The sequence below is a fragment of the Salminus brasiliensis genome, chromosome 22 (genome assembly GCF_030463535.1).
Source record: "Salminus brasiliensis chromosome 22, fSalBra1.hap2, whole genome shotgun sequence".
In the NCBI taxonomy this organism is placed as follows: domain Eukaryota; kingdom Metazoa; phylum Chordata; class Actinopteri; order Characiformes; family Bryconidae; genus Salminus; species Salminus brasiliensis.
The window spans coordinates 21,421,192-21,445,566 of record NC_132899.1 but is presented as its reverse complement, the minus strand read 5'-3'; the positions used below and the strand labels follow the sequence as shown (position 1 = coordinate 21,445,566).

The window sequence follows — 24,375 nt, the reverse complement described above, 5'->3', positions numbered from 1 at the left end:
ACATTCCAAAAATACAAACTGCAAAACAAACAGTAACATTCACCCTCTCTGACCAATCCTGATGACCCGAAGGTCATCTCCGTATTTATTTTTAATCCACTTGATCCCTTGGAGCTGGGGGTCCACCATGAGCGGCCAACGCTCACAGCTGGTAAGGATTGTGGCGTTCTCTGTGGACATCCGGTCTGCTGGAAGCCCCTCATTCTGCCAGGTTGCAAGGTCTGCATCATCCATAAGCATGGTAAGGGGGTCCAGCCCTGGAGTAACTGGGATAGGCACCTGGCGAGTAAGAAGATAACAAGAAAGGAGTCATCTCAGTGAATCTGCAGTTCCCATGGCCAAGAATAAACAAAGTGTTTGTGTGTTTTGGGGTAGACAAGCTGGGTCTAAACCAAAAAATCTAGCAAACAAAGCACTGCCTTAACAACTTGCTTGTCATGGTAATCCTGATAAAAGTAATGTCTTACAGTACGTACTAAGAGTAGCTGGAGCAGATACTGATATAGTAAATGGACTCCCTATTGAATAGCCACTTTGAAATCTGAGCGGATAAACAGACCTTCAGCTGGCTGAGGTACGGCTTCCAGGTGTTGTCCATTAGCTCATGGCGGTAACGCTTGGTGAAGTAGCCCAGATAAGACACGAAGGCAGTAATGAGAAGAACGTCTCCACACAGAGTTCTCTCCTGGTGTTTGAAGTTAGCCACTGCCTCGGCCCAGCGTACATTCTCTGATGCCAAGCCTCCAACCTGAGGAGAATACATGGAAAGCATTCAAACGTGCTACCAACTGTGTACACTGCTGCTCAAACATTTGTCATTTTATAATGATGCACATATTTTTTATATTTTATTGGGGTGTAATTTAAACTAATCTTATCTTAAATTAAGATAATGCTATTCCTAACTTAACTTAATCCCTACTGGTCTTAAACCTGACTCTAGACACTAACCCTTTTAGGTTAAAGTGGGCATGCTGGAAAAAAGCTTGGGACACATGTCAGGTACTCTTGACACAATATCTGCTACAAGATTTGATCTTTTCAAGGCATTGTGGATTTTATTTTTATTATAATTCTATTCTCAATGTTCTACAGCTTTCTCAGATACAGAAGTGTCACAACTCCAAAACAGTAAACCTTATATTCACAGCCTCCAAACTCTGATGATTGATATCCATACAGCACCCCACATACCTATATCTTGACCATTAAATCCCTTAGAATAACAGCAGTACTGTTAAAGATTATCTGTGATAAATACATTTATTTGTACCATATTTGACTATTAAGCAGCTAAACAGTCTTTGTCACAAAGCCAAACAAACATACACACACACACACACACACACACACACACACACACACACACAATCAAAGATGATCAAACAGAGAGACAGGAGAGAGGAGAGTCAGCTTGCATTCTGAGATGAGCTGACAGACGTGCTGATGGCTTGGCTCATTTCTCATGTGTGTTAATATTTGTTTAGTCAGTGTACAACGTCGTTTCTTATGAATCAGTATGTCTACACTCCCACCTGCAGTCTGATCACATGACTTTTTAGGCTTGAAGGTTGAATAAAACAGTAAGTGTAAAAGCAATCTGATCTGGGGAGAGTTAGAGAATACTATTAGACTATAGCTTAACCTTTAAATGACTGTATCTTCAAAACTGCTCAAAAACCATTATGCAGAAATTAAAAAATAAATGTGCCACAAAGCCACAAAAGGTTCTCTGAGTGATGTCTTTTGGTTTTATGAAGAACCTTTAAATGAGTAAAGAACCTTCTTTTAAAGTTTGTCAGACTTAAGCAGGCTATATTACAGACATGGTTCTTTATGCAACCAAATGTGGTTGTTTTATGGCACCTTTATTTTTTAAGACTGCAGGTAAAGGCCTATTGACACAGATTGTGATTTTTACAAACAAGTCTGAAACTGACAGTTTGTGACACTGCGTACATTTTATGATTGTATTCAATTCAGGCTGACCAATCAGAGCTCCGTTGTCATGGCTGCAGACCAACGAAATGAACATTAAGACGGCAGCAGAGCAGCACACCTTGTTTGTAGCAGAACACAAAAGCTTATATGACGAGCAGTCAGATTTTGGTGGAGCAGAGCTCAAAGGCTGCAGAATGTAGATGAGTACACAGCCACTTTATGTGGCTGTTCTTATTATTTTTACGTTTGTCTAGGTGCATCCTAAGCTGGTCATGTCCACAAAGAACCGCAAACTATAGTTTCCCTCGCTAATGAGCACCTGTGTGGAGGAGTGAAATTAAAGAGCGTAAAAGTGGACAGGGAGCAGAGTTTCCGGTCGAAGAAATCGTACTTAGTGTAAATAGGCCTAAATCACATTAGATTAGACACACAAGAGGCTGTAGAGAACATAGTGTTCCCCCTATGGTACGGACATGTAATTTGCGCTTTGAGCTACCACTAAAGGACATGCTTTACACGTGCATTTCTGGACAAGCTGACAGATACAGCACTGACACTGAAAGTGAAAAAAGCATGTGGTCTGACGTGTTAGGGCAATATTATGGCATTTTACACAAATATGCAGCGTCTGCAATGCAAGTATTGTCTTGATGGTTTCACCAAATTACATAGTGCCATTAGGAGCATGGATAGAGATGCATTTCTCTCTATTACAGTCAATGAAGCATCATAATGATTGTTGTTTTAAAGAACAAAAACTATGTAATGCTGCTTTAATTCATGTCTCCTAAAAAAAAAACAAAAAAAAAAACAGGTTTGATAATTTTTTAGAAACAGCCATTTCAAACTTCCCAACAGTGGAGTATTGTCCGAGCCAAGGCAGTTGGTTCTGGGGTGAAAAAACAAAAGTCAGCAATTTTACAACAACGTCAGGTTTGACCAGTAAAAGCAGCACTATCATTAAGCAGGTCTAATCTTGATTGATTTTGCTTACGCAGGCTTGAGTGAAGCATCTGCATTATTGTTCTGCATGTCTGGTTCTTCTGTCAGGTAATTAAGACCTGAGATGCCAAAAGATTCAGCCTGGATTTATTCACACCCTCGTCATCTTAGCAGGAATCCATCGGCTTCCAGAGGGGAACGTGCCGCCACTGCCAAAGGCTCTGCGTGTGTGTGTACGTGTGCGTGTTCGGGGAGGGGAGGCTCACCAGGCGGTTGGCGAGGGAGATTGTGCGTGCTGTGGTCTCGGCCTCTTGTTGGCACTTCAGCTTGTCTGCTGTGGCTCTCTCAAACTTTGCCGTCAGCTTCGCCAAGTTCTCATTAAGGTGCTGTCAGGGGGAGAGGAGGAATAGGGGGTTGTTAAGGGAGGGAGAGTCAGACAGCAACAGAGCATCTAAACTTCTTAAGTTCTACAAAGGAACAAACAAGTTCATCTCAACTGGGAAAAAAATGTATCTGAGAAGTCCTGAAAATGTTGAAGAAAACCCATCTCAGCACTGCATCCTCAATCACAAATGCAATTAGAAGGTGAAGACACAGATTTCTCACCTCACTTCCACTGTGTTTGATGCTGTGCATTTTCAGAGCTACTAACTTACGATAACGTCCAAAAGCATAGCCTGACTCTCAGATAGCTTACATTGATTTTGGCCTTGATGACAGAGAGCTTCTCCTGAGCGGAGGCTAGCTCAGCGTTGGCCTTGTTCAGGGCTTGTCTCTTGGGCTCCACTTCACAGTAAACCTCGTAGAACTTCACTATGTTAATGACCCAGGAGCACAGGCCGGCCGCAGCGTAGGACTTAGCTGCCACCAGCTCCGGCTTAAACTCCGGGTCCTGCAGGTAGGGCTGGATGGCTTTCAGGCAGTTTTCATGGATGTTCTCCTTGTTGAAGTTGATGAGCGAGTCCAGAAAAGCGTCAACTTTAGCCATCATCACCTTGGCCGCTTTCCAGCTGCGGTCCTTCGGAACCCGGCCGCCAGGGGCCATGAGGACCATGACGGCAGCAGTCACATTCGTAACGGCAGCCACCGGAGAGCCAAAAGACTTCAACTCTGTCAGGTTATTCTAAAGGAAAGAAACATACAGAGACAATTCAAATCTCCTCTCCAATCCCTCTTTAGCATGCGGTTCATGCCGGCATGCCAAAAAAGAAATGAAAATCAGTGGGGGGGCAAATGTAATGATGTTAACTAGCTGTTATAAATGTCCTTTTGTGGTGGTTTGCATAATGCAAATTGTACAGTGCAATTATATCTGCAGAGTCATCTGCATTGCCCACCTATTAACTCAGTCTTGATGTTCAGTGGTCATGTTTCTCTATATTTTTTTGTCTTTGCTTGGCAGACAAGATGGTGAAATCAAGAGTAACAAGTTTTGCAAAGCATAGAACGAGTAGAGCAAAGCTTTAGGGGTGCTGCCTGGGGGTGGGCTATAAATACTTTCTAAAAGTGCTGTAAAAATACTCTCCCATACTAATAACAGTGACTTATATTCAGAATCTGCTGCACTTCATCTAATTAAACACCACTGATTACACTCTGTAACGAAATCCTTTAAGCACTGATGATGTTGACGATATACTCGCTTGTATCACAATAGCAAAATTGATCACGATTTCAATAAAATATCTGCATCCTTCCCACTTCTAGTGTCATTTAAAATTGCATGAACGGAGAAGAATCCACCATTTGTCTCCCACTTTTGTGGAGGTAAGTGAGATCTCCAATGTAGAGAATTCTTTAAGGAGAAGGTTTTTACATTTACATTTAATGCACTAAGCAGAAGTTCTGATCCAGAGCCACGTATAAAAGTGCTTCGTTGTTTACTCAGAAAATAGCCTTAGCTAGTTTGTATCTGCTAGTGTCCAAAAGATACCTCTACGCTTAGATACTACTAAGCACAAAAGTCTGTATAGAGACCACAATACTTAACATACACTACCCTTTGCCTAGGTACTCTTGGAAGAGGTGGGTCTTCAGTCTGCGTTTGTGCATGAGTGACTCTGCCATTCAGACACCCAGGAGAAGTTCCTTCCACCACTTCAGTGCAAGGACAGAAAAAAGCCTGGACACTTGTCTTCTGAGCATCTTAAAAGATAATAGATCAAGCCGAGCCGTACTTTAAGCTCGAAGGGCTCTTGGTACAAATTTGCTTTTGATCATTGCCATCATACGAAGGGGCTGGTCCATTCTTGGCTTTGCAGGCCAGTGTCAGGGTTTTTAATCTAATGTGGGCAGCAGCTACAGGAAGCCAGTGAAGACAACGCAGCAGAGGAGTGACATGGCTGAACTTTGAAACACTGAGGACAACCTATGCCACTATGTTCTGGATCAACTGCAGGGGTCTGAAAGACCAGCCAGAAGGGAGTTGCAGTAGTCAAGTCTTGAAATTACTAAAGACGCCGGGTACCTGAGTACCTGGGTGGCCTCTTTAGAGAGGAAAGGTTGAATTCTCAGTTTTGAAATCACCACATTTGGAACACCGCACAGCCCTGTGCTCACTCTCTTTTTTTATCTTTTTATGATTAGCTGTCTTCTGAAAAGTGACACATGACAAGCGAAGCTTATCCACTAAAGTTGAACATGTTTTAACTCGAACAGAGAGAAAACAACATGGTGCATCCACATCAACAACACAGGGGGAGGATGAGTTGGATGAAGATGATAGGGATGTGTCAATGAAGGATCTTGAAGAGGTTGGCATCCTGAAATCTGTCAAAACCACCCAAGGCAAGGGCTCAACAGGAGATGAGGAAATACAAAAAGGAGCTTTCATCTCAGAAGATCTCAGATTTTGAGCGTGGAATGGAACGTCTGGTTAGCGCAGAACTCCGTGAAGCCCCTGGCCCTGAATTTACTTGCAATGCCTGCACCACAGGCTGTTGCTGAGTGGGTGTTTAGTATTTCAGGGGACCTGACAAGGTCTTGTCACAGGGGAGAGAAGTGCCATCCTGAAACTAAACCACGAGAAGTTAACTATGCATAGGCCTATGTGTTACACGAATGTCCTTTTTTTTGCTGGTTTAGGAATTCTACCATTTTGTGTACTTTCTTGTACTTAATTTTTTGAAGTAAGATTACTATAGATAGATGGGTGTTTTCATGCTGTCAAGATGTTCCGTGCTGCGTTATTGACCTTGTTAAGCGTGTTGAGGGCCTCCTGGGCTGCTATAAGAGCAGGCTCGGCCTTGGCCAGGTCCTCCTCGCAGTCCTTCTGCTTCCGGGTCACCACCACAGCGATGCTGGCCACCTTCTCCTCCTCCTCATCAGCCACAGCCTTCTCCCGGCTCACCTTCTCCGTCTCCACCCCCACCACCTGGATCAGCTTGTCCGCGTCCTCGTTCTTCTGCTTCAGGTCCACCTCCTGAGCTGCCAGCTTGGCCTTCAGGTCATCCACCTGCGGCGAGACAGAAGATTGAAGAGCGGTTTCGAACGAAGGAAGGTTGCCGTGTTCACAGAGTGCTTTATTTCAGTCTGCCTTGCCAGTGTATAAGACACAAGAGAAGCAGAGGAACCAGTGAGGAAACAGAGAAGGGTGAAGTGATACGGTATAATGCAGTGTATGTAAGCCTATTACATGAGCGAACTGAAAGGGGCTCTGTATACAGCATATGCTGTAAGCTATATTTGTCATGGATGTTGACTATAGAAGTTAATGAATTTGTCATTATCAGCTAATTGCATCTCCAGAGCTTATGAATAACAGATCATTTGTTTTTGTTTTGGAGTCGAATTTTAATCTGAGAAATGAGTAAGCTGTCATTTTTAATAGATAAATAATAATAAAAAAAATCTCTCCCAGGCAGGAACAATAGCAAGAACAACTGTTTGCATAGATATGATTGATGTGGATTAGTTGAACAGACAGAGCCTTTTCTAATCACAGGACCTCATTATGTTACTGCTGCTGACGTTTTCAGCCAAACATTGTCAGAGAGGGAAAAGTCAATCAGAGGAGAAAATTGGAATGAAAGAAACAGAGAAACACGAGGAATGAGCAATTAGCTCTGCAACTGTCGTCAGCAACAATCTGAAGCAACGTGATGCACCAACTAAACCGAACAAACAGTCAGATGAGCGCAGTACAAGAACTTCATCTGCAATCTCAACTCTTCTCAAGGTTGTACACGAGAAATCAAAAACAGACTTTTTTTTTAGCTTCCAAATGAGCTGATTAACCACAAGAAAATGAGACGTCTGGGACGAACCGCCTTCGGGGTAGCGGAACGGCGAAACACACACAAAATCAAGTTGCTATCATGTGGGTAATTAAACTGATGAATAGGAGGTAGAGATGATGGAGTACTAATTGCTTGCAAAGCACAGTCAGAAACCACACTTAAATCCCTCTTCATCTGAGTTTCTCCCTCTTTACTCTCCAAACTACATGAAACAGCCATAATGATCCCCACTTCATCCAAAGAGAAGATGCTTGCTGAGCTACATGTGGCTTTCTGCACGGGGACTGCACCACGCAGAGGATGAAGTTTAGATCAAAGCACATCCCTCCAAAATGACCCGACTTAAACGTCTTCACACTATGCTGAAAGAAATGCTAAGCATAAAAACTGAAGATTAAATATTAAAGTCTAGAAGTGCATCAATACAGGAATAATGGGCCAATGCTAATACTCATGTGTAGATACACTATCTGGACAAAAGTATTGGGACACCTGCCTATTCATCGTTTCTTCCGTGCTTTTGTAGAGAGTAACTGTCTCTATTGTCCAGGAAAGGCTTTACACTACATTTCTGAGCATTGATGTGAGGATTTTGATTGCATTCAGCAAGAAGAGCATTGGTGAGTTTAGGATGTTGGATTATTACCACTCCGCCTCATCCCCAACTCCCCAACTTATCCTAAAAGTATTGGATGAAGCACCATCCATCATTTCAGAGAACACAGTTCCACTGCTCCCCAGCTCAATGCTAGGGGGCTTTATAGCCCATACCGTATCTGCTCCAGAGAGTCCTATTTTATTGGCAATACTTCTCTACCGGGACTAGACAAGCTGTGTGTGTGCATTTGCACATCTGTGTCAGAAATGGCTGCGACTTAAAGAAGCAGAATTTATTCCTTATGAGGGATGTCCACAAACATCTAAACGTATAGTGTATACAGCTAATCGATCAGCTAATCTTAATGCACAGTTACTGAGTGTCCTAAATGTGACCAGTGCAGAAGTTTGGGCAACTTTGAAGGTCAGTACTAAGGTAAGGTGACCCCGCCATTGACAAAAATCACTGCTTGCACAAGCATTTTTGTTGCCAGCAAAAGGTCTTATTTAGTTTTCAGGTGGCCCTGAGTTCTGAGATATTCTTGGGTCATCATGTAGTTTGTTATGGGGTCTATTCACAAATTGTCTATGATGTTTAGGTCAAGGACGATAAGGGGCAATACAAAAGTGATGTTATGAAGTGATGTTTGGGAGGAAGAACATGTCTGAAGCCCCGCCTCCCAATCCAACATCCTATAAACACCACCTCTACGTTGTTTATGGGTGCTCGCAAAGTCTAGCTTTACTTTTCAGAGAGGGGGGACTGAACTTCAGCCCAAAGCTCTTTCCCCGCTCTTCAGTCCCCTCCCCAATTAATCATATTCTGATGGCAGAATTAGCAAAGCTCCAGTTTGTGTCTCTTCACGTTTCCCATGGTGGATTTTGAGATATATTTTGGATCCTGTTGTTGAAGCCATCCTATTTTCAGCTTCAGCCTTTTAACAGATGGTTTGACACATGCATCCAGTATTTGCTGGTATGTTTTGGAATTCCTTCTTCCCTACACCTGTGCACTTTGCCAATGCCACTGGCAGCAAAACAACTCCAGAATGTGACAGATCCACCCGCATGCTTCACAGCTGGAAAAGTGTTTTGTTTTTTTCCCCATGAAATGCAGTTCCTGCAAATCTACCTCTCTTCTGGCTGAGTTCTGTTTTGACTTCATCAGTCCATAGCAGAACTTGTCTCCAAAATGTGTCGGGCTTTTTTAGATGTCCATGGAGATCAGTGGAACAGTGCACCACCCTCTTAACTCATTTTAGGGTTATGATTTGCCTGTTTTGCCAGCAAATGGGCAGTTCTCTTTTTGGTCTTCAAGATCTCATTTTGACCTCCACTGTTTCCCCGACCTGTAATTTCTTAATAGCATTATTAGAACTGTAGAAACTGCTCGATCAAAACCGTTTGAAACAGTTATTCAACCTCTAGACAGATGTTTAGAGAACCCTGTGTTTGATGAAGAGTAGAACAAGATTTAAAGACTTTTTAAAGTTTTAGAAAAGCTTGGAAAATTCTCAGATTGGTTAATGTAAAAATGTAAATGGATGTTTTTATGGATGTATATTTATCATGATGTCGACTAGCTGGTAGCTTAAAGACAGACATACAATAGACTACAGCTCAGAGATGAAGAAGAGTGTAGCATATGAGCTTGACAGGCAGTTTAAAGCCATGCCCTGGTCATTGGCAAACATGCATTACCACCAGTTATGCATTACCATGATTTAAACTTGAGTAAATATGACTCGCAATGTCTTTGGCATGATTTTGTTCTGTGCGTTCATCCAGTCTTGATTAGGACAGATATGAGGAAACCACACACTGCACATTTCCAGTTTAGAACAGTCACGTGATTTTGACGAAGGCCTAAAGCAATGACCAGTGATTCACAAGATGTCACGGCTGTAATAAAGTGGGCCCTGGCAAACATCCAGAAGTGATCTCCTGCATGTGGGTGGGTAGGGACCGGCTAGTTTGCATCAATATCCACTAATTACATGTTGCAACGGTCCCACTTCAATAAAGCAGTTTGGAGCAGCACCAATAAACTTTCAGCCTCATTAACACCTACTTCTTATTCTTATAGTCAGCCAGCTTTAGCACTCCTGTACGTGGTCTCCTTCCGCCTCCTCTTCGTCATCACCATTGTCGGCCCCTGGGCCGTTGATCTAAACAGGCTGCTGCTGTGGGCGTCATAATAGAACGTAGAACGTCTGGGCGCGTGCGAGAAGAAGTTTCAGAAGTTTCAAATCAGGCTTTATGTATATTTTTTTCACCTTTCTGGGAGTGCGATCTATGTGAGCAAATGAGCTCTCCAATTGCTTATCCACTGAAAATGTGGCGGGGCCCAGGATGCAGCCCCGAAGCCATTAGTCGGGAATGAAAAGAGTGTTTCAGCAGGTCTACACCTCTGGGAATCACACCCACCCGTCTCTCTACCCCTGACACACACAAACGCTGCTTCAGAAGAGACCACAGAGTGCAGGGAACATTACACAAGCAGCCGCTGAAATTAACCAGCAGCAAAGCAAGGCAACGTTTAGGAGGATAATAATTGGAGCTAACAATGTTCTAAAGTCAGAGCTACAGCGGCTCTTTTAGTGGGATCGTCAAATAATATTAACCTTATGAAGTTTATGCATACCAAAATCACGTTAGTATTTTTTATTTATTTATTTATTTATTTTTAGCTAAGGACGATGTTCAGTCATTAATTTATTCTGCAGACCTTCCTGACCGCTGTTAAAATGCACATCATGTGTGAAGCACACTACAGTAATGACATGATCTGACCCATTCCCTTTCATGAAATCAACAGGGGGAGTTAATGGCTGAAAGGAAAGCGGAGCAGTAATGGGGCGACTCCAAAGAGAACCAATTAAAGCCCATTCTATCCTGTCTCTTTACACAGGCGTCTATGAGGCCGGTAATCTGAAATAAAATGGCTTGTGCCAGGAAGAGGGTGCTGATGTTAATTTCGCGATGCCTCTTTTTAGTAAACGTGCATTGCGATGGAGTGGCAAAACAGGAAGCAGTCTATCTAAATTGGTGAAAGGCTAGTAAGGTAAAATGTCACGCTACTGAATCCTCTGTAATGAGCAGGGGGAATGTAAATGAGCACAGATTTGAGGAATTACAGCAAACCCGGTCCTTATACCTTTTAATGGGGACATTCACAAGGTAATAAAGTACTGCACCATTCTCTTAAGTGGATGCTTGATGACCACTGCATTTTTCTCTGAGATCAAGATTACTGATAATGATTTCACAAGCACGCACTCCTGTGGACAGTGCTGAGCGATGCAGAAGTACACATCTGCAGAAACTGATAAGATGTTGGTTGCAGATGGAATAAAGACAACAATCAAAATAAACCGACCACAGAATCATATATACACAGACAGACAGAAACTCATATATATCATGTATATCAGTTAGACTGATATCAGTTAGACTGATATACAGACAGGGGGACAATCCTTGAGATTATTAAATCACATTATTACAATACAACATTATAAACAATGTTTAATAGATATAATATGTTTTGTATTTAAATAATCCCAATTTCTGGATATTGTGACAGATTTCGTCCAAATAATTACTTATTTTCTTAAGATTTTTATATATTTTGTCCACAAATTAGATTTTGGCAGATTTTTACTGAATGATGATACTTCTACTGACTTTCTTAAAATGATGAAATCTGTGTCATTATTTGAACTAAACTAATTTTGTTGAAACAATTTCCAAAAACTGCACTCCTTTTTCTTTCAAAATATGGCCTATATTTAAAAAAGGTACGACAGAGCACTCACCTGAGCAGACGTGCTGTTTAGCTTCTGCAGGCCATTTTCAAGTCGCTCCATCTTCATGGTGAGGTCTTTCCGCTTGAGGGCCAGCAGGTTGCGGTACAACTTTATCTGCTCCAGGAAAGACTTGGGCGTTGTGTAGTTATAACGTCTCTCGTTGGCCAGGTAGTCTTTAGAGGTCTTGTTCACACTGACATGGACGTAGGCCATAAACTTGCTCACTGAGTCCTTTACTTCTGGCTGCAAATGCAGGAAGTAAAATTGAATTGATTAAATAAATGAATTATATATATATACATATACTGTATTTGTAAGAGGAACAGCGTCTTGCCAGGGGTGTCTCTGCATTGGGTTCTGATCATCATTTCATTTCCTTCCAAACGTGAAAAACCAGAGAATGAGTTCACACCACCCTGTGCAGCCTAATTATTTTCGTCATGACTCCAGGCGCCCTGACTTGCAAAAAATTGCACTCAGCATTGAATTATATTAGCAGCTGAATTTGAGAGTCTCTCTCACTTGGAGATCATTGGGGCTGTAGGCTGCAGTGTGATTGCACCATACTGAATAAAACTCTTCACTACTACACTGTTGAGCTCAGCCGTCAATCATCACAGGCTGTTACATCTATATCAAAACTGCAATCACTTTTTTTTTTATCATCAGTGAGCCTGTTTTTTCTTACCTCAATGTGCTCCACCTCCTGTAAGAACCTCAGGCTGACCGATTCCAGGGCCTCTTGTGGCCACTCGTGGAACCAGTCGATGACGGTGCAGTTCACTACGGCCGGGAATTTCCGACTGCGCACCCTCAGCTTGCTGCCCACGGGGGAGAAGCACAGCGCCACCTAAAGAACAGAGGGCAGTTCGGATGACAGGCAGCCTCTAGCAAAGCCATAATTATACAAGTCCTAAAAAGAAACCACCTTCAGGTGCCTTGAGCACTTTTCTAGTTAATCTTTATAACCAGATACTGAAATGCTTATGTCCGAGAAACCTGACTGCGTAGGAGAACTGCTAACTTAGCCAGAAAATCCTATTCATAGGTTACAAAATTACTTTACATTTATTTAACGTTGAAAGATATATTGAGATATTAGTGCAGGAATGGCTGAAAATGTTAATCTACAATATGTAGATTATTATATGACAATAATATTTGATATTTACACTTTGTCAGCCCTAGTTTAAGTAACTAATAACCTGTATGCAAGTAAGTTATTCGTTACTTAGGTTCCAGTATTTCAGTAACTCCTTCTCTGTAGGCTGGATGTATTTGTTTGTTTTTTAGCTTGTGAGCTTATTAGCCTATTCACATTCTGCTAACCTGCTCAGCTTGCTCTCATCTGGGCAGAATATACCAAGTTACAGAGAATATAAAGAGTAAACCACTGATGTTCAGCTGGCAGTTCCTCATCTGGTTGCATTTTATGGGCACCGATTTCAACAGTAACAACTGGGCTTTTAAAGGAGTGATAATGAAGCCTCATTCACATGTCTCCTGAAGCACTGCATTTTCGTGAGAGGTTTTCGCTTGTAACTTTCCTGTTCTTGTCATACTTTCAGCTTCACTCAGCTCTAGGGACAGCCAATAACTGCAGCTGAGTCCCAGAACATCTTAGAGACATATAATGGGATGTAAAACGACAGCTAAAAACAGTAATCCATTCTCACAGGACATGTTAGCCATTACCTAGGAATTCGATAATCATATGAAAAAAAAACAGTGGCTAACGAAGAACAGAATTGTGGATCCTTCACAACAGGAAAAATAATCTCTGGATAATGTGGACTACACATCTTCCTATTGCACCTTTTTACCTTTACGAAATTTATAGACAAGACAGTCTAGATGTTAAATCCTAATAACTTCCTAACATGACAGAAATCTGGTACCAAAGATGTCTGTGCACCCTTCTTATCTCCCAGTGATACAAATACACACTCAGCAACCACTGAGCAACACAATAGCAGCCACCTAGCAACACCACCATGCCCTTATGCACCTTAAGCTGCCGACGGACACGTTCGATAAAGAACTTCCAGCAGTTCTCCCTGCTGTCCAGAAGGCCCAGGCCACGCACTTCATTCCTCACACCGTTGATGATGTTCTCCACCTCATCATCAGGGTACAAGTCTGGGATTTCACCTGGGGAAAAACAAAAAGAGAGATAGAGGGAGAGGCTGACATGAGGCCTTGACTTGGGAACATTCTGGCAAGTCTGGGGTGTAGATTCTACGCTTAATGAGAACATTAAGTACAGAGAAAACACCTTGTCCTGTTTCAGTATCTACTCTCTCAGACAGCTAAACAGTAATCTTGAGATAATGTTACTATCCATGCATCACTACCAGAAAAGTGCTTTATCCTGCTCCTCATAGCTGGCAGAGGAAGACAGCTGACTTAGATGCCAGCAGGCTCAGGTACACAGCAGCTTACCAGATGCCAAAAGGTCGTTGACTAACACGAGGAACTTCTCATCTGCAACCTGGGCATCTGTCATTAGGAACACAGTGCCAACATTCTTCAACCCGGCTTTGATGCACAGCGCGCCCAAATCACTCTGAAAAACACACACCATCCCATCAGCCTGCCATTCTTCCCCCTTCTGCTGACAGCGTCCCTCAGGAACAGCTGGGATGAAATATATTGTGGACATAAAGCTGATGAACTAGAGCACCACGTAATATCACTGGGTGCCGAAGAGGCCTTCTGTAAACTCGTTAATTATTCAGGCGTTATTGGTTTTGGCTTTCGCGGGGCGCGACCGGCGCATCATTATAACGGATTTATCGTCCTGTGAGAAACATTGCAACAACAGAGCAAGAGGGCAAATGGCAACAGCTTCTCATCACTGTGTCAACACGTCATTTACAGCATAATGTGTTTATGTACTCGTGGTCTCATATCAGCTTGAGGTATTAGAGACTAGACCTTGAGATCTGCGATGCCGTATCCCTTCTTTAGCGTGATCTGGAAGACCTCCAGGGAACTTATGAAGGCTGCCAGTCTGGTCAGGCTCTGCTTGCCGCTGCCTCCCACTCCAACCAGCAGAGCATTTCCCCGGGGAGACTCCAGGATGCGGTTGATGCGACAGCTAAAACAGATGAGAAAGGTAAAAAAGCGAGAGGAAGGAAATTAGGGTTGTTTTGTTGAGAGCAGCGCAGGGACTGTTTGTCATCACCATCAACATCATCATCACCATCATCATTGTCTTTGAGAACATCATAAACATAAACAGCCTGACTCTTTCCTCTTTCGTGCTCACTGGCACTGGAACAATACATAACTGTAATGTCCTACCAGCAGGTAGGGGTGGGCCATCACAATATTTAAAGACAATTGCACAATACACAATATTTATCATGATATTTTGACATGCAGACAAAATACATTAGTTACAACAGATTTTTAAAATGGTTCAAATACTCTCCCATACTGAGTACAGTAAGTTATATTTAAAATCTGCTGCACTTTATCTAATTGCAGTTGGTCAGTGTTCTGTGATGATATCCACATTACATTTACTTAAATCAAGATAACAAAATTCATCACAGTTTGGATAGAAATATCCAATCCCTACCAGCAGGTTACTTAAACATTACTCAAACTGATCTGATGGCAAAAAAATAAGCCAATTTCTCTTCAATTGGGTAATACCAGTAAAGATATTTTACACACGAGCCAAGGAGGAAGAATACTAGCCACTCTCTCACAGCTGAAACCTTTTGTTTTTCTCAGTGTTCAAACACTATTCAGGTTTTGAACAATTGAACACAATCTAATGAACAGAAATCAATCTAATTGTTACTGGGGATGCACAAGAATATCACAATATATGAATGGCATTCATTTAACTGCATTTGTAACTCTAAAGAAGTTTGGCATGAATTAGAATTTTTATATTTCTAAATTTCTATATTTTAGAAATAGTCACTGTCATGCTAAATACTTATTTCTAACATGGCAACAGGAGAAGGGAAACCCCTTCTTAACTTGAAATTAGATAGATAGATAGATAGATAGATAGATAGATAGATAGATAGATAGATCACTTTATTTATCCCACAGGGAAAGTCAGTTTTTACAGCAGCAAAATCAAACAAGAGAGCAGCATGATAGAGGCATAAAAGCGTAAAAGTGTAAAAGTGATTGTAGTGCAGTAATAATTACATTAATATAATGTAATATACAGAATGAATTATGTGTAATGTAACAGTGCAGTAACAGTAACTACATTAATATAATGTAGTGATGTAAGGCATCCTGGGGTATCATTACAGTATAGAGTTTAAAGTGGCAGTGCAGATGACAGAGCTGTGTGGCAGTACATACTGATGAACAGAAAAAGTGTCCGATTGAGAAACAGCGGGACTGTTCTATTAGTACACTCAGTGCACAATAATGTCCCGGCACAGTGACGAGGCGTTGTACAGCGAGATCGCTGTTGGGAGAAACGATCTCCTGTACCGTTCCTTAAATTAGTGTCAAATTATATTATTCTAAGTTAGTTTGGGGCATTTCTGTTGGTCCATTAAATGAAAACAATGTAAAGAACAACTGCCAGATTTACATTACATCAAAAAGTGAAAAATGGCAAAAGATATAGGATATATATCTTTTATATACATGGAGATATAGGTTTTTGCATGACAGCAATAAAATGTTTGTGTATTGGTATCAATTTTTCATACTCAACGATAAAGAAAAAAGTGTATAGCGCATTTTGGCCACGTCTCCCAGCTCTATCTGACCAACGTAGATATCTGAATCTGGGGAAAATTCTTACATATGAGACATGGCATCCTCGAAGAGGACAAGATTCAGGGCTGCGTTGACTTCATTGTAGCTGTCGAGTGCCTCCAGTAGAGTCTTGTTGAGGCTCTCCCAGGACTGCACAGGCATATATCTGGGCTCGCCGATGCCCAGAGCGAAGTGGCAGTACATATTCATCACCTTGGCCTCCTCCAGGGCCTCCTCCATATCCTGATGGGAACACAAACTTGCCTTAGTGCGCCATTAAATATTAAATTTTGAATAACAGCTCTGTACTGTGGCTACCTTGGGAGAGACCTCCACTCAAATTCCATTAAAAATCTTTTCACTCTGAGAACTGCATTCGTTTGGGTTTCAATTGACAGCATTAACATATCCTCATGAGCCTCATGTTTCTTTCCTTCATATCTATCCAACCTACGGCGGAGTTGGCCAGCCTCCTTTCTTTACCGACTTGTTAGAAAGTTGAGCACTGCAGGACTGGACTGGACAGATTTGACCAGGCAGCGTGGAGGATGTATGTGTGTGCGTGTGTGTATGTGTGTGTGTGTGTGTGTGATGAATATGACGGGATGCTGCCTTACAGGAGGAAAGGCATGAAAGGGGTGTCTGCTCTGTCCCTCTAGCATGACCACTCTGTGATAAACTGAGGGAGTCAGGGGGGCAGTGGAAAGGAAAACCATTAAAATGTTGCTCCTTCTCCTCCATCTTTTTTTCTAGCCCTAATTTGCAGAACTGTTGGCAGCCCAGTCTGACAGGGTTTTGCTCTGATTAACATTGTCTCTGGTAGGCAGCGCTGGCCGGAGCTGTACGGCCTCACTCTGCCGGACACACAGGCCCTAATGACTCCGTCCGCTATGTCAAACTTGAGGCACAAACCCCTCACCTCGTAAAACTTGCCCACCATCTCTGACTGCAGCTTGTCAAAGGTGGCAAAGTCCTTGTCTTCTACCATCTTGTCTCTGTAAACCCGGTTGGCCTCATGGAGGTAAACCTTCACCAAGTCCTGCGGAGTCTTCATGCACTCACTTTTACAGAACAGGAGGCCCTGAAACAGACACAATAGACATGATAAGCAATAATTCACAAGGTATTGTTTGTACTGTCAGTGGCTTTAACATGGCTGGGTGTTGTTAGCCATGGCACAAAGCGGAGCACTCTTATAAAATGAGAAAGACTTCAGAGAGACTCTGGAGTGGCAGTGCACTGTTCTACTGTGCAGCAGCACCTGCACAAATGTTCAATTGAAAATGAACATCTAAACAAGCCTGAGGCATTCTGGCAAAGTGAAACACTTCTGCATGTTTTTCTGTGGCAAATAATGAGGAAAAGTCTTTAGAGGAGCTTCCTTATAACACACAGAGCTTAAACAAGCACAGCAGCAGTGTGTGGACAGTATGACCGGCAAAATGACATTTATTTACACAGATTACAGATGTGTTTTTTTTTGCAATGTTCTGGAGACACACTGTTTGCTGGGGAAAGCAGATAGACTACATGAACTAGTTGACTTAGAGCTGATTGTTGCATCATGTTCGAAGCTGAACTTTCTATGCCAAATGTTACAATCCCACGGATAGCGCCATACTGACCAGGAACCAGCCACTGCGGAGGCAACAAGGTTTAATAGTACATCAGAATCCTTCATTTAAAGGCTCAGAGTGGCTTAGTAGTCTATTGCAGTACCACAATGGCCAGCAATAGAAGCCATGCCGCTTCGTTATCAGCAGCCAGAGTCCAAGAGGGCACAATTGGCCATATTCTCTCCGGATGAGTCTCTTCCCTCTTTTCCTCCAGCTAACCCCAGTGCTTTCCCACATGTTGGATGCCTGGCAATGCTGCATTAGCAGCAGTTTGAAAAGGCAATGGCATGTCTCGGAGAAAATTTGTCCGTACCTGTCAGGAGCACTGCTAGTGCTATGTAGAGCTACACATTTATATATGAAAACAAAATTTTGTTTTAAAAACAATAAGAATACAAAAACTAATTAAACTTGTTTGCAGTCATATTTGTGTACACTGAGTGTTTACCAATGACTTCTAATATGGCTCAGAAAATCAGATTTTAGAATCGGACGTATCCATTTTCGAAAACTAATTTTACACCTACTTCCTACATTAGGTAAACAACATAATGAAGTACAGAACCAGCTCCCAGGTTCTGCTGGCAGATTGTTGGAAGCTGTAAAACAGTACAGAATAAAGAGCTCTGTTATGCACAATCCTGGAGGGCAGCCATCCTGAATCCAGGCCAAACTACGAGTGCACAAGACTCCTGAAGCTCGGGACTGAATAACTGACAGCCTGAGGAGAGGACAAACCATTTATTGTATGCCAAGACAGGTTTATGCCAGATGAGCACTATACCTTTCTGGTAAATGTATTGTATCAGATAAGTGCCATGGGTGTATAATATCGCCAGTCAGCTGTGGAGATTCTGTTCCGTCCCATTCTCTAAGGCAAAGAGATCGATCTCAGTAAAGAACAAAACGTCCAAATATGTTCAGTAAAGCCTACAGAGATCTTGAGCTTGAATGGATGAATGAACCTTCAGCATCATGGTCTCGCGCTGCTGCTTCAAAACGGTATCGATTACCCATCATGTGAGAAAGTAAACAGTGGCTCTGTTGCATGCGGGCTAAACCTCAACTTCATTCGGATGCGCTGTGCATTCTTAATTGAACAATATGGACTTTAGCAGACAGTTTGCACTCAGCCCCATTACCTCCTAATTGTTTCTTATTAAATGATGCTTACATTTGCCACAAGCTGTTGTATGTAACCGAACAGCATGAACTGTAAAAATGTGGCAACTGCATTTAACTGAACAGCATCAATTTTAAAGTTTGTGCAGGGAACAGTACAGATTAGGCAGAGCTGTACATAACGGGCCATCATGGATAGCAGGGATTGGGCTGAGTTGTTTGCAAGTGGACAGCATTGATTGCTAGCATTCAGTGATTGCCTAAAACTGAACTGAATAGACTATAAGGCTTCCAGATTATTGTCAGGACAAACTTTGTAGACTGCAAGGTTTGAGCAGGGGCGTATAACTGAACAGGATAGACTGTAAGGGTTGAACAGAGGGTATTTGTCAATGAACAGTATTAATTGTAAGAAGAGCTGTGTGTAATTCAATCACAAATGGCAAGGTTGGGCATGAGGGTGTGTAATTAAACAGCATGAACGGTAAGGGTTGAGCTTAGCTTTAAGTAATAAAAACATAAATGTTAGAAATTGAGCAGGGGTGTAGGAAATTGAACAGCATGGATTGTAAAGGCTGAGCTGATCTGTCTCTAAATGAACAGCATAAATTCTAAGGGTTGAGCAGCATGGATTGTAAGGGCTGAGCTGAGCTGTATGTAAATGAACAGCAGAAATGGTAAGGCTTGAGTAAAGGTATATGTAATTGAGCAGCATGGATTGTAAGGGCTGAGCCAAATGCAAATTAACAGAATGAATGGTAATGATTGAGTAAAGGTGCATGTAGTTGTGCAGCATGGATTATACGGCTTGAGCTGTGCTGTACTTTAATGAACAGCATGACTGGTACGGCATTTAGGCCTGTAGAAGAGCTATTCATCAAGTAATAATGTTAAAGAAAGCAGAGTATTTTAGCTGAGGTATCCCATCCTTAATTAACAGGCAGAAGGTTATGACAACCAGCAAGCAATCATGTTTCTGACATTCTGCCACTGCAGCGTATCTTCTGTGGCCAGGTATGCAGATGGCTTGAGTGGACTTCAATTGGACTCAGTTGGCCCTGTCTGGCAGACAGTGAGGAATGAGTGCGAGCACACCCAGTCTGGGCTGCCTTCTCCCTCCTCATCTGTAGGGGGAGGAACACACATTAAGAACGTGGCCACGTTTTTGCCTCCGCCTCAACTCCTGCATATCAATGCCGTTACCTGGAGCCGCCTGCACAAGCAATCCCATTAGTCACAATGTTGGACACGACATGACAACTGTCCTCTGCATCCGGCGTGAAATGGAGTGAGTAATTGATGTGAAGCAAACACAGAGGACATGGTGGAGATACCAATGCTGGACCAAAGTGGACTGCTTTAAGGTTTACAATTTACGGCATTCAGGATTTGCAAAGCATAGTCCGTACCTAATACAACATGCAACACTTAAAGCAGAGGGTATCTCTCAGAGCAGGCCTAATGATTTCTGGGACGCTAATAACACAAAAAGTACTGTGTAAATGTTTTAAGCAGTCATGGACAGTGTTTAAAAGTTGCAAGTTGCTGAGATCTTGTGAACAAAGTTTGAAGAACAAAGCTTGGTAGCTTGGATGTGTTCAATTCCATCACCAGCTCACCTGATTTAACATCGTTAGGCACTGATTTACCAAACCAGGTGTTGGATGACAACTATAAATAATACTAGACTCTCATGAGGAGAGCTTTGAAGATGTTTTATTGAATACAGTGATGTAAATTCACTACTCTTGGTGGGTAACATGGTGGTGATAAGTTCAGGTTCTTGCACATGCTGTTGCAAGAGGATGATCGGGATATAAATACCGCCGCTGTGCAAAGGGATCCATAGATTGAGAAAAACGGGTACGCTGAAGTGAATGTCTTGTTAGATGTGTGGAAAAATTTTGTGCCAAAAAGGAGTGACTGCATTTGGGTGGGCAGCAGCTGAATTTGCAGGTGTATTGACGTGTACAGTCATACAGCTCTACCAGAGCAAAAATCCTAGTCTACATAAAATCCAGAATAGTGGCCGAAAGACACAGCTGCAGAAACTGCATTGCTTCTAGAAGTCAAAGCAGGTCCTTTACAAGCAATTTCTGAAGGAACAGGGAACTGAATACCATGAACATATGGAGCAGAGCGGCACGCAAGAGGATTCTGACAAGAGAATTTCCTATAGACTGGGATGCTTGGCACTGCTAGTAGACCTGTATGACTGTAAGCTTCCATACACCTGCAAATTCAGCTACTTCCTTCACGCTATGGCCTTGTAATTAACATCTGCTTTGTGACCCTTTTTTCACTGCACTGTACCACCTCTTCTCAATTTACCCATCCTAGCTAACATTGCACGATGAATTAACATTATACACATATAAAACATAAGTGTTTTTTCTGACACTTTACATCATTTAACCCAACCTTGCAGTTTGAGGCAAGCCTCTGATTTATTCATGCAGTTTGCTTGCCTTTCCTGTTAGCTACATTTGCCAGCTGAGGCAAGCTTCAGACACCAAACATGTCTTGGCTGATCTGCCACATTTGTGGTGAGGCCAAAATGGTATAAATCAGACTTTTTTACCAGCCTATCAGTTTTAAAAATTGGAATTCTGGTGGCAAACCGGTGACAAAGCCTGGAAACGGCCTGCCTGTCAAATTGCAGAAGGCTTTTGAAAAGGTAGCAAGGGACATTTCACGAGGTGCCCTCTTTTCAGAAAACAAATAAATCAAACTGATTGCCCATTGCATCTCAGCATGCTCCAGTCCCAGCCTTTCCTTACAGCCTTGCCAGGAAAGTGCCTGAGGAAGTCAGTTAAGATGACACACACACATACATACAGAGAGAGAGAGAGAGAGGAAGAGAAAAAGGAGAGAGAGCAGACTGCCTAGTGTTCTGCCTCCCAGTTATGGCAGACCCTACAGAAAACACAAGGCTGTCAACTCACAGCGGAGCCTTCACAGCACTCGCTGATGGATTTAGCCCTCAATGGAGCCTAATTATCTAAGCATCCACACTCACAGGCTATAAATTAATTACTTTATGTCTGTCAGAGCAGTCCAAATACGTAGTGGACCTTGTGGCACTATTTGAATGAAAGAGGATTTTTTGTTCCCTCACAGAACTTTTTCAAAAATGTTGGGGAGAAACTTTTCATGCCATGGAAGGTGAAGTGGGGGAGGGAGGTGTAGTGGGAGCGGGTAATGCCTCCCCATTTCCCATTCCTAATTTATTTTTAAAACAATTCGCAAAGGGAAATTGGCAAAACATTGAGCCTTTGGCTACTCCGGAGCGCAATGGTAAATTGGTAGCGCTGTGTATCATAAACCTATTGCATTGGAGAAACTAATCATCCAGCAATCAACTCTAGTGTCTCGCTCGTTCCTAAGAAAATGGCAAACGTAACAGGCATTCAAAATTAATAAAGAAAAGGGGAAAAAAGGGAAAAGTTTAGTACACGGTCAAAATGAGAGCGAGGGCTAAAACGGAGAGGACTCTGAGGTTGCTCTGAGGCAGCTCTCTCCTGTCTGGCTCTCCTCAGGCAGCAGAACTGGGAGCTGAATTAGTAAGGCAGAACTAAGGCCAGCACTTCAAAAGCTTTCTCAGCTGTGTCTCATCTGCTTCTTCTTCTCTCTCTTGGTCTCTCTCTCTCTGTCTCTCTCTTATTTTGCTTCATTACTCCAGCTGCACTGAAAACAATGAGCAGGGGTTCAGAGGCCAGCCTCCTTTTTTCCGTCTTTCATCTTCTCCACACCACCGAAAGAGGCCCAATAAAGCGGTTTTCGGAAGCTTTCCTCCCTTCTTTCTTTTTTTTCTTTCTGTTTTTAAGCACTGGAAGTCAACAGTGGCTTGTCTAAGCCAGCACAATAACAAGTAGAGGTAGATAGAATCGTGACACTTAAAAAGAACAGGAGCTAAATTGTTTACGCGTAAAGCCGGAGCTAATGGCGTGGAGATGTTTGCGGTTGGCTATGGGTGAAATAAAGATGACTACAAAGAAAAACGAAAAGATTCAAGGAACCAAAGGAACTCTCAACTAAGTGCCGGGAGAGACATCAAAAGTGCTTTAATTGTGGAATAAAAAGTGCTCATTTTCAAGGTTTATTGTCTCAAGTGGAACTATTTCTATCGGATTATGCAGATATATAAAAAGAAATGTCAGAATTAATTATTCATTTAAGATAGCAAAGAGACCCTTTGAGCCAGAAAGAAGCGATTTCTGATGGAGATATTTGCCAAGAGATTGCCATCAGACGTGTTTAAGTTGGAAGTGGAATGTTCATTTAAATACATTAAAAGCACAAGACCTGAGAGATGTGATCTAGTCCTCTTTTTCTTTCTTCCAGCCTCAGACCCATTTCAAACTATTAGCCTTGCCTTCAGATCGATAGTCATTTAAAAGAGAAATTATTTACAGTGTCTTCACTCTCTACAGCTGAAAGGCTCATGAAAGCAGCGCCATAAATCTAAACTCGGGACATAATAAGGCCCACAAAACTTTAAACACAGCTTGAATACAGGCCGAGGTATTGGCATTCAGGGCTGGCAAGGGCGTCCGGGATACGGACGCGGCTGGCCAGCGCTGAATAATTCATGCTCCGACGAGCTAAGGAGGGTCCGAGTTACCTGGAATATGTTGGAGAGGTCACGCAGGTTGAAGATGTAGTGGAATTTGATGGCCGTGGGCAGGAACGTAGCAGTCACGCGCTGGTGGAAGGCCAGGGCCAGCTGGACGAGCTGCGGACCGCTCTTCTGGACCGCAGTGCTGAAACCTTCCCCGCTCAGGTGCTGACCGAGTATGCTGCAGTAGATAGTGTTCAGGGCGTCCACTCCAGGGAAGGACAGTGCAAACACGGAGAAATGGCGCTGCGAGGAATGGATGGACAGTTTCAGATAAACAGACAGACAGATAGGACGACTGCCAAACTGTCCGGACTGAATGCACTGGATCTGTATGTTTACAGAACTGGCTCATTCAGATGGCAACACCGGAATCAGATAGGAGATTGTGCGATAAGTAAGCCAGTCAATATTGTAAAACTTTCACTTCACTGCACCTGAGAGACAGGAAGGGATACTGCAGGGGAGAATGAAAGGGGAAATAAACAGATGAAATATACAACACTAAGCCGTACAATCTGTGATTTTAGCACCATCCTGTTCAGCTGCATAAAAGTGAGTAATATTCAGTTATGGGTACTAATGAATCAGATCTAGATAATGATGGTACAGAGTTAAGGGGCCCATATAATATCATAGTCTTCTCTTTTTCATCTTTCATCATTTACACACCATGGAAAGAAGCCCAATGAAGCACTGGACTAAGCTCTACCCTCTAAAATCATTGGAATCCAAGGTCATGCTGC

At 42.5% G+C, this 24,375-nt stretch overlaps 1 protein-coding gene across 3 annotated transcripts in view; it reads right to left on the bottom strand.

Annotated features, from left to right (window-relative positions):
• The window catches only part of dnah9 (dynein, axonemal, heavy chain 9), a 193,444-nt gene that overhangs the window by 102,978 nt on the left and 66,091 nt on the right, over window positions 1-24,375 (bottom strand). For all 3 annotated transcript variants that reach the window (XM_072666671.1, XM_072666673.1, XM_072666672.1), the window contains 13 exons: window positions 23,636-23,875; window positions 17,193-17,354; window positions 16,320-16,516; window positions 14,465-14,627; window positions 13,970-14,093; window positions 13,536-13,678; window positions 12,216-12,377; window positions 11,537-11,770; window positions 6,077-6,337; window positions 3,581-4,006; window positions 3,150-3,269; window positions 560-748; window positions 44-279 (listed from right to left, as the gene is read on the bottom strand). In XM_072666671.1, coding sequence (XP_072522772.1) covers window positions 44-279; window positions 560-748; window positions 3,150-3,269; window positions 3,581-4,006; window positions 6,077-6,337; window positions 11,537-11,770; window positions 12,216-12,377; window positions 13,536-13,678; window positions 13,970-14,093; window positions 14,465-14,627; window positions 16,320-16,516; window positions 17,193-17,354; window positions 23,636-23,875 — 2,657 coding nt within the window. The remainder of the gene's footprint in view (window positions 1-43; window positions 280-559; window positions 749-3,149; window positions 3,270-3,580; window positions 4,007-6,076; window positions 6,338-11,536; window positions 11,771-12,215; window positions 12,378-13,535; window positions 13,679-13,969; window positions 14,094-14,464; window positions 14,628-16,319; window positions 16,517-17,192; window positions 17,355-23,635; window positions 23,876-24,375) is intronic.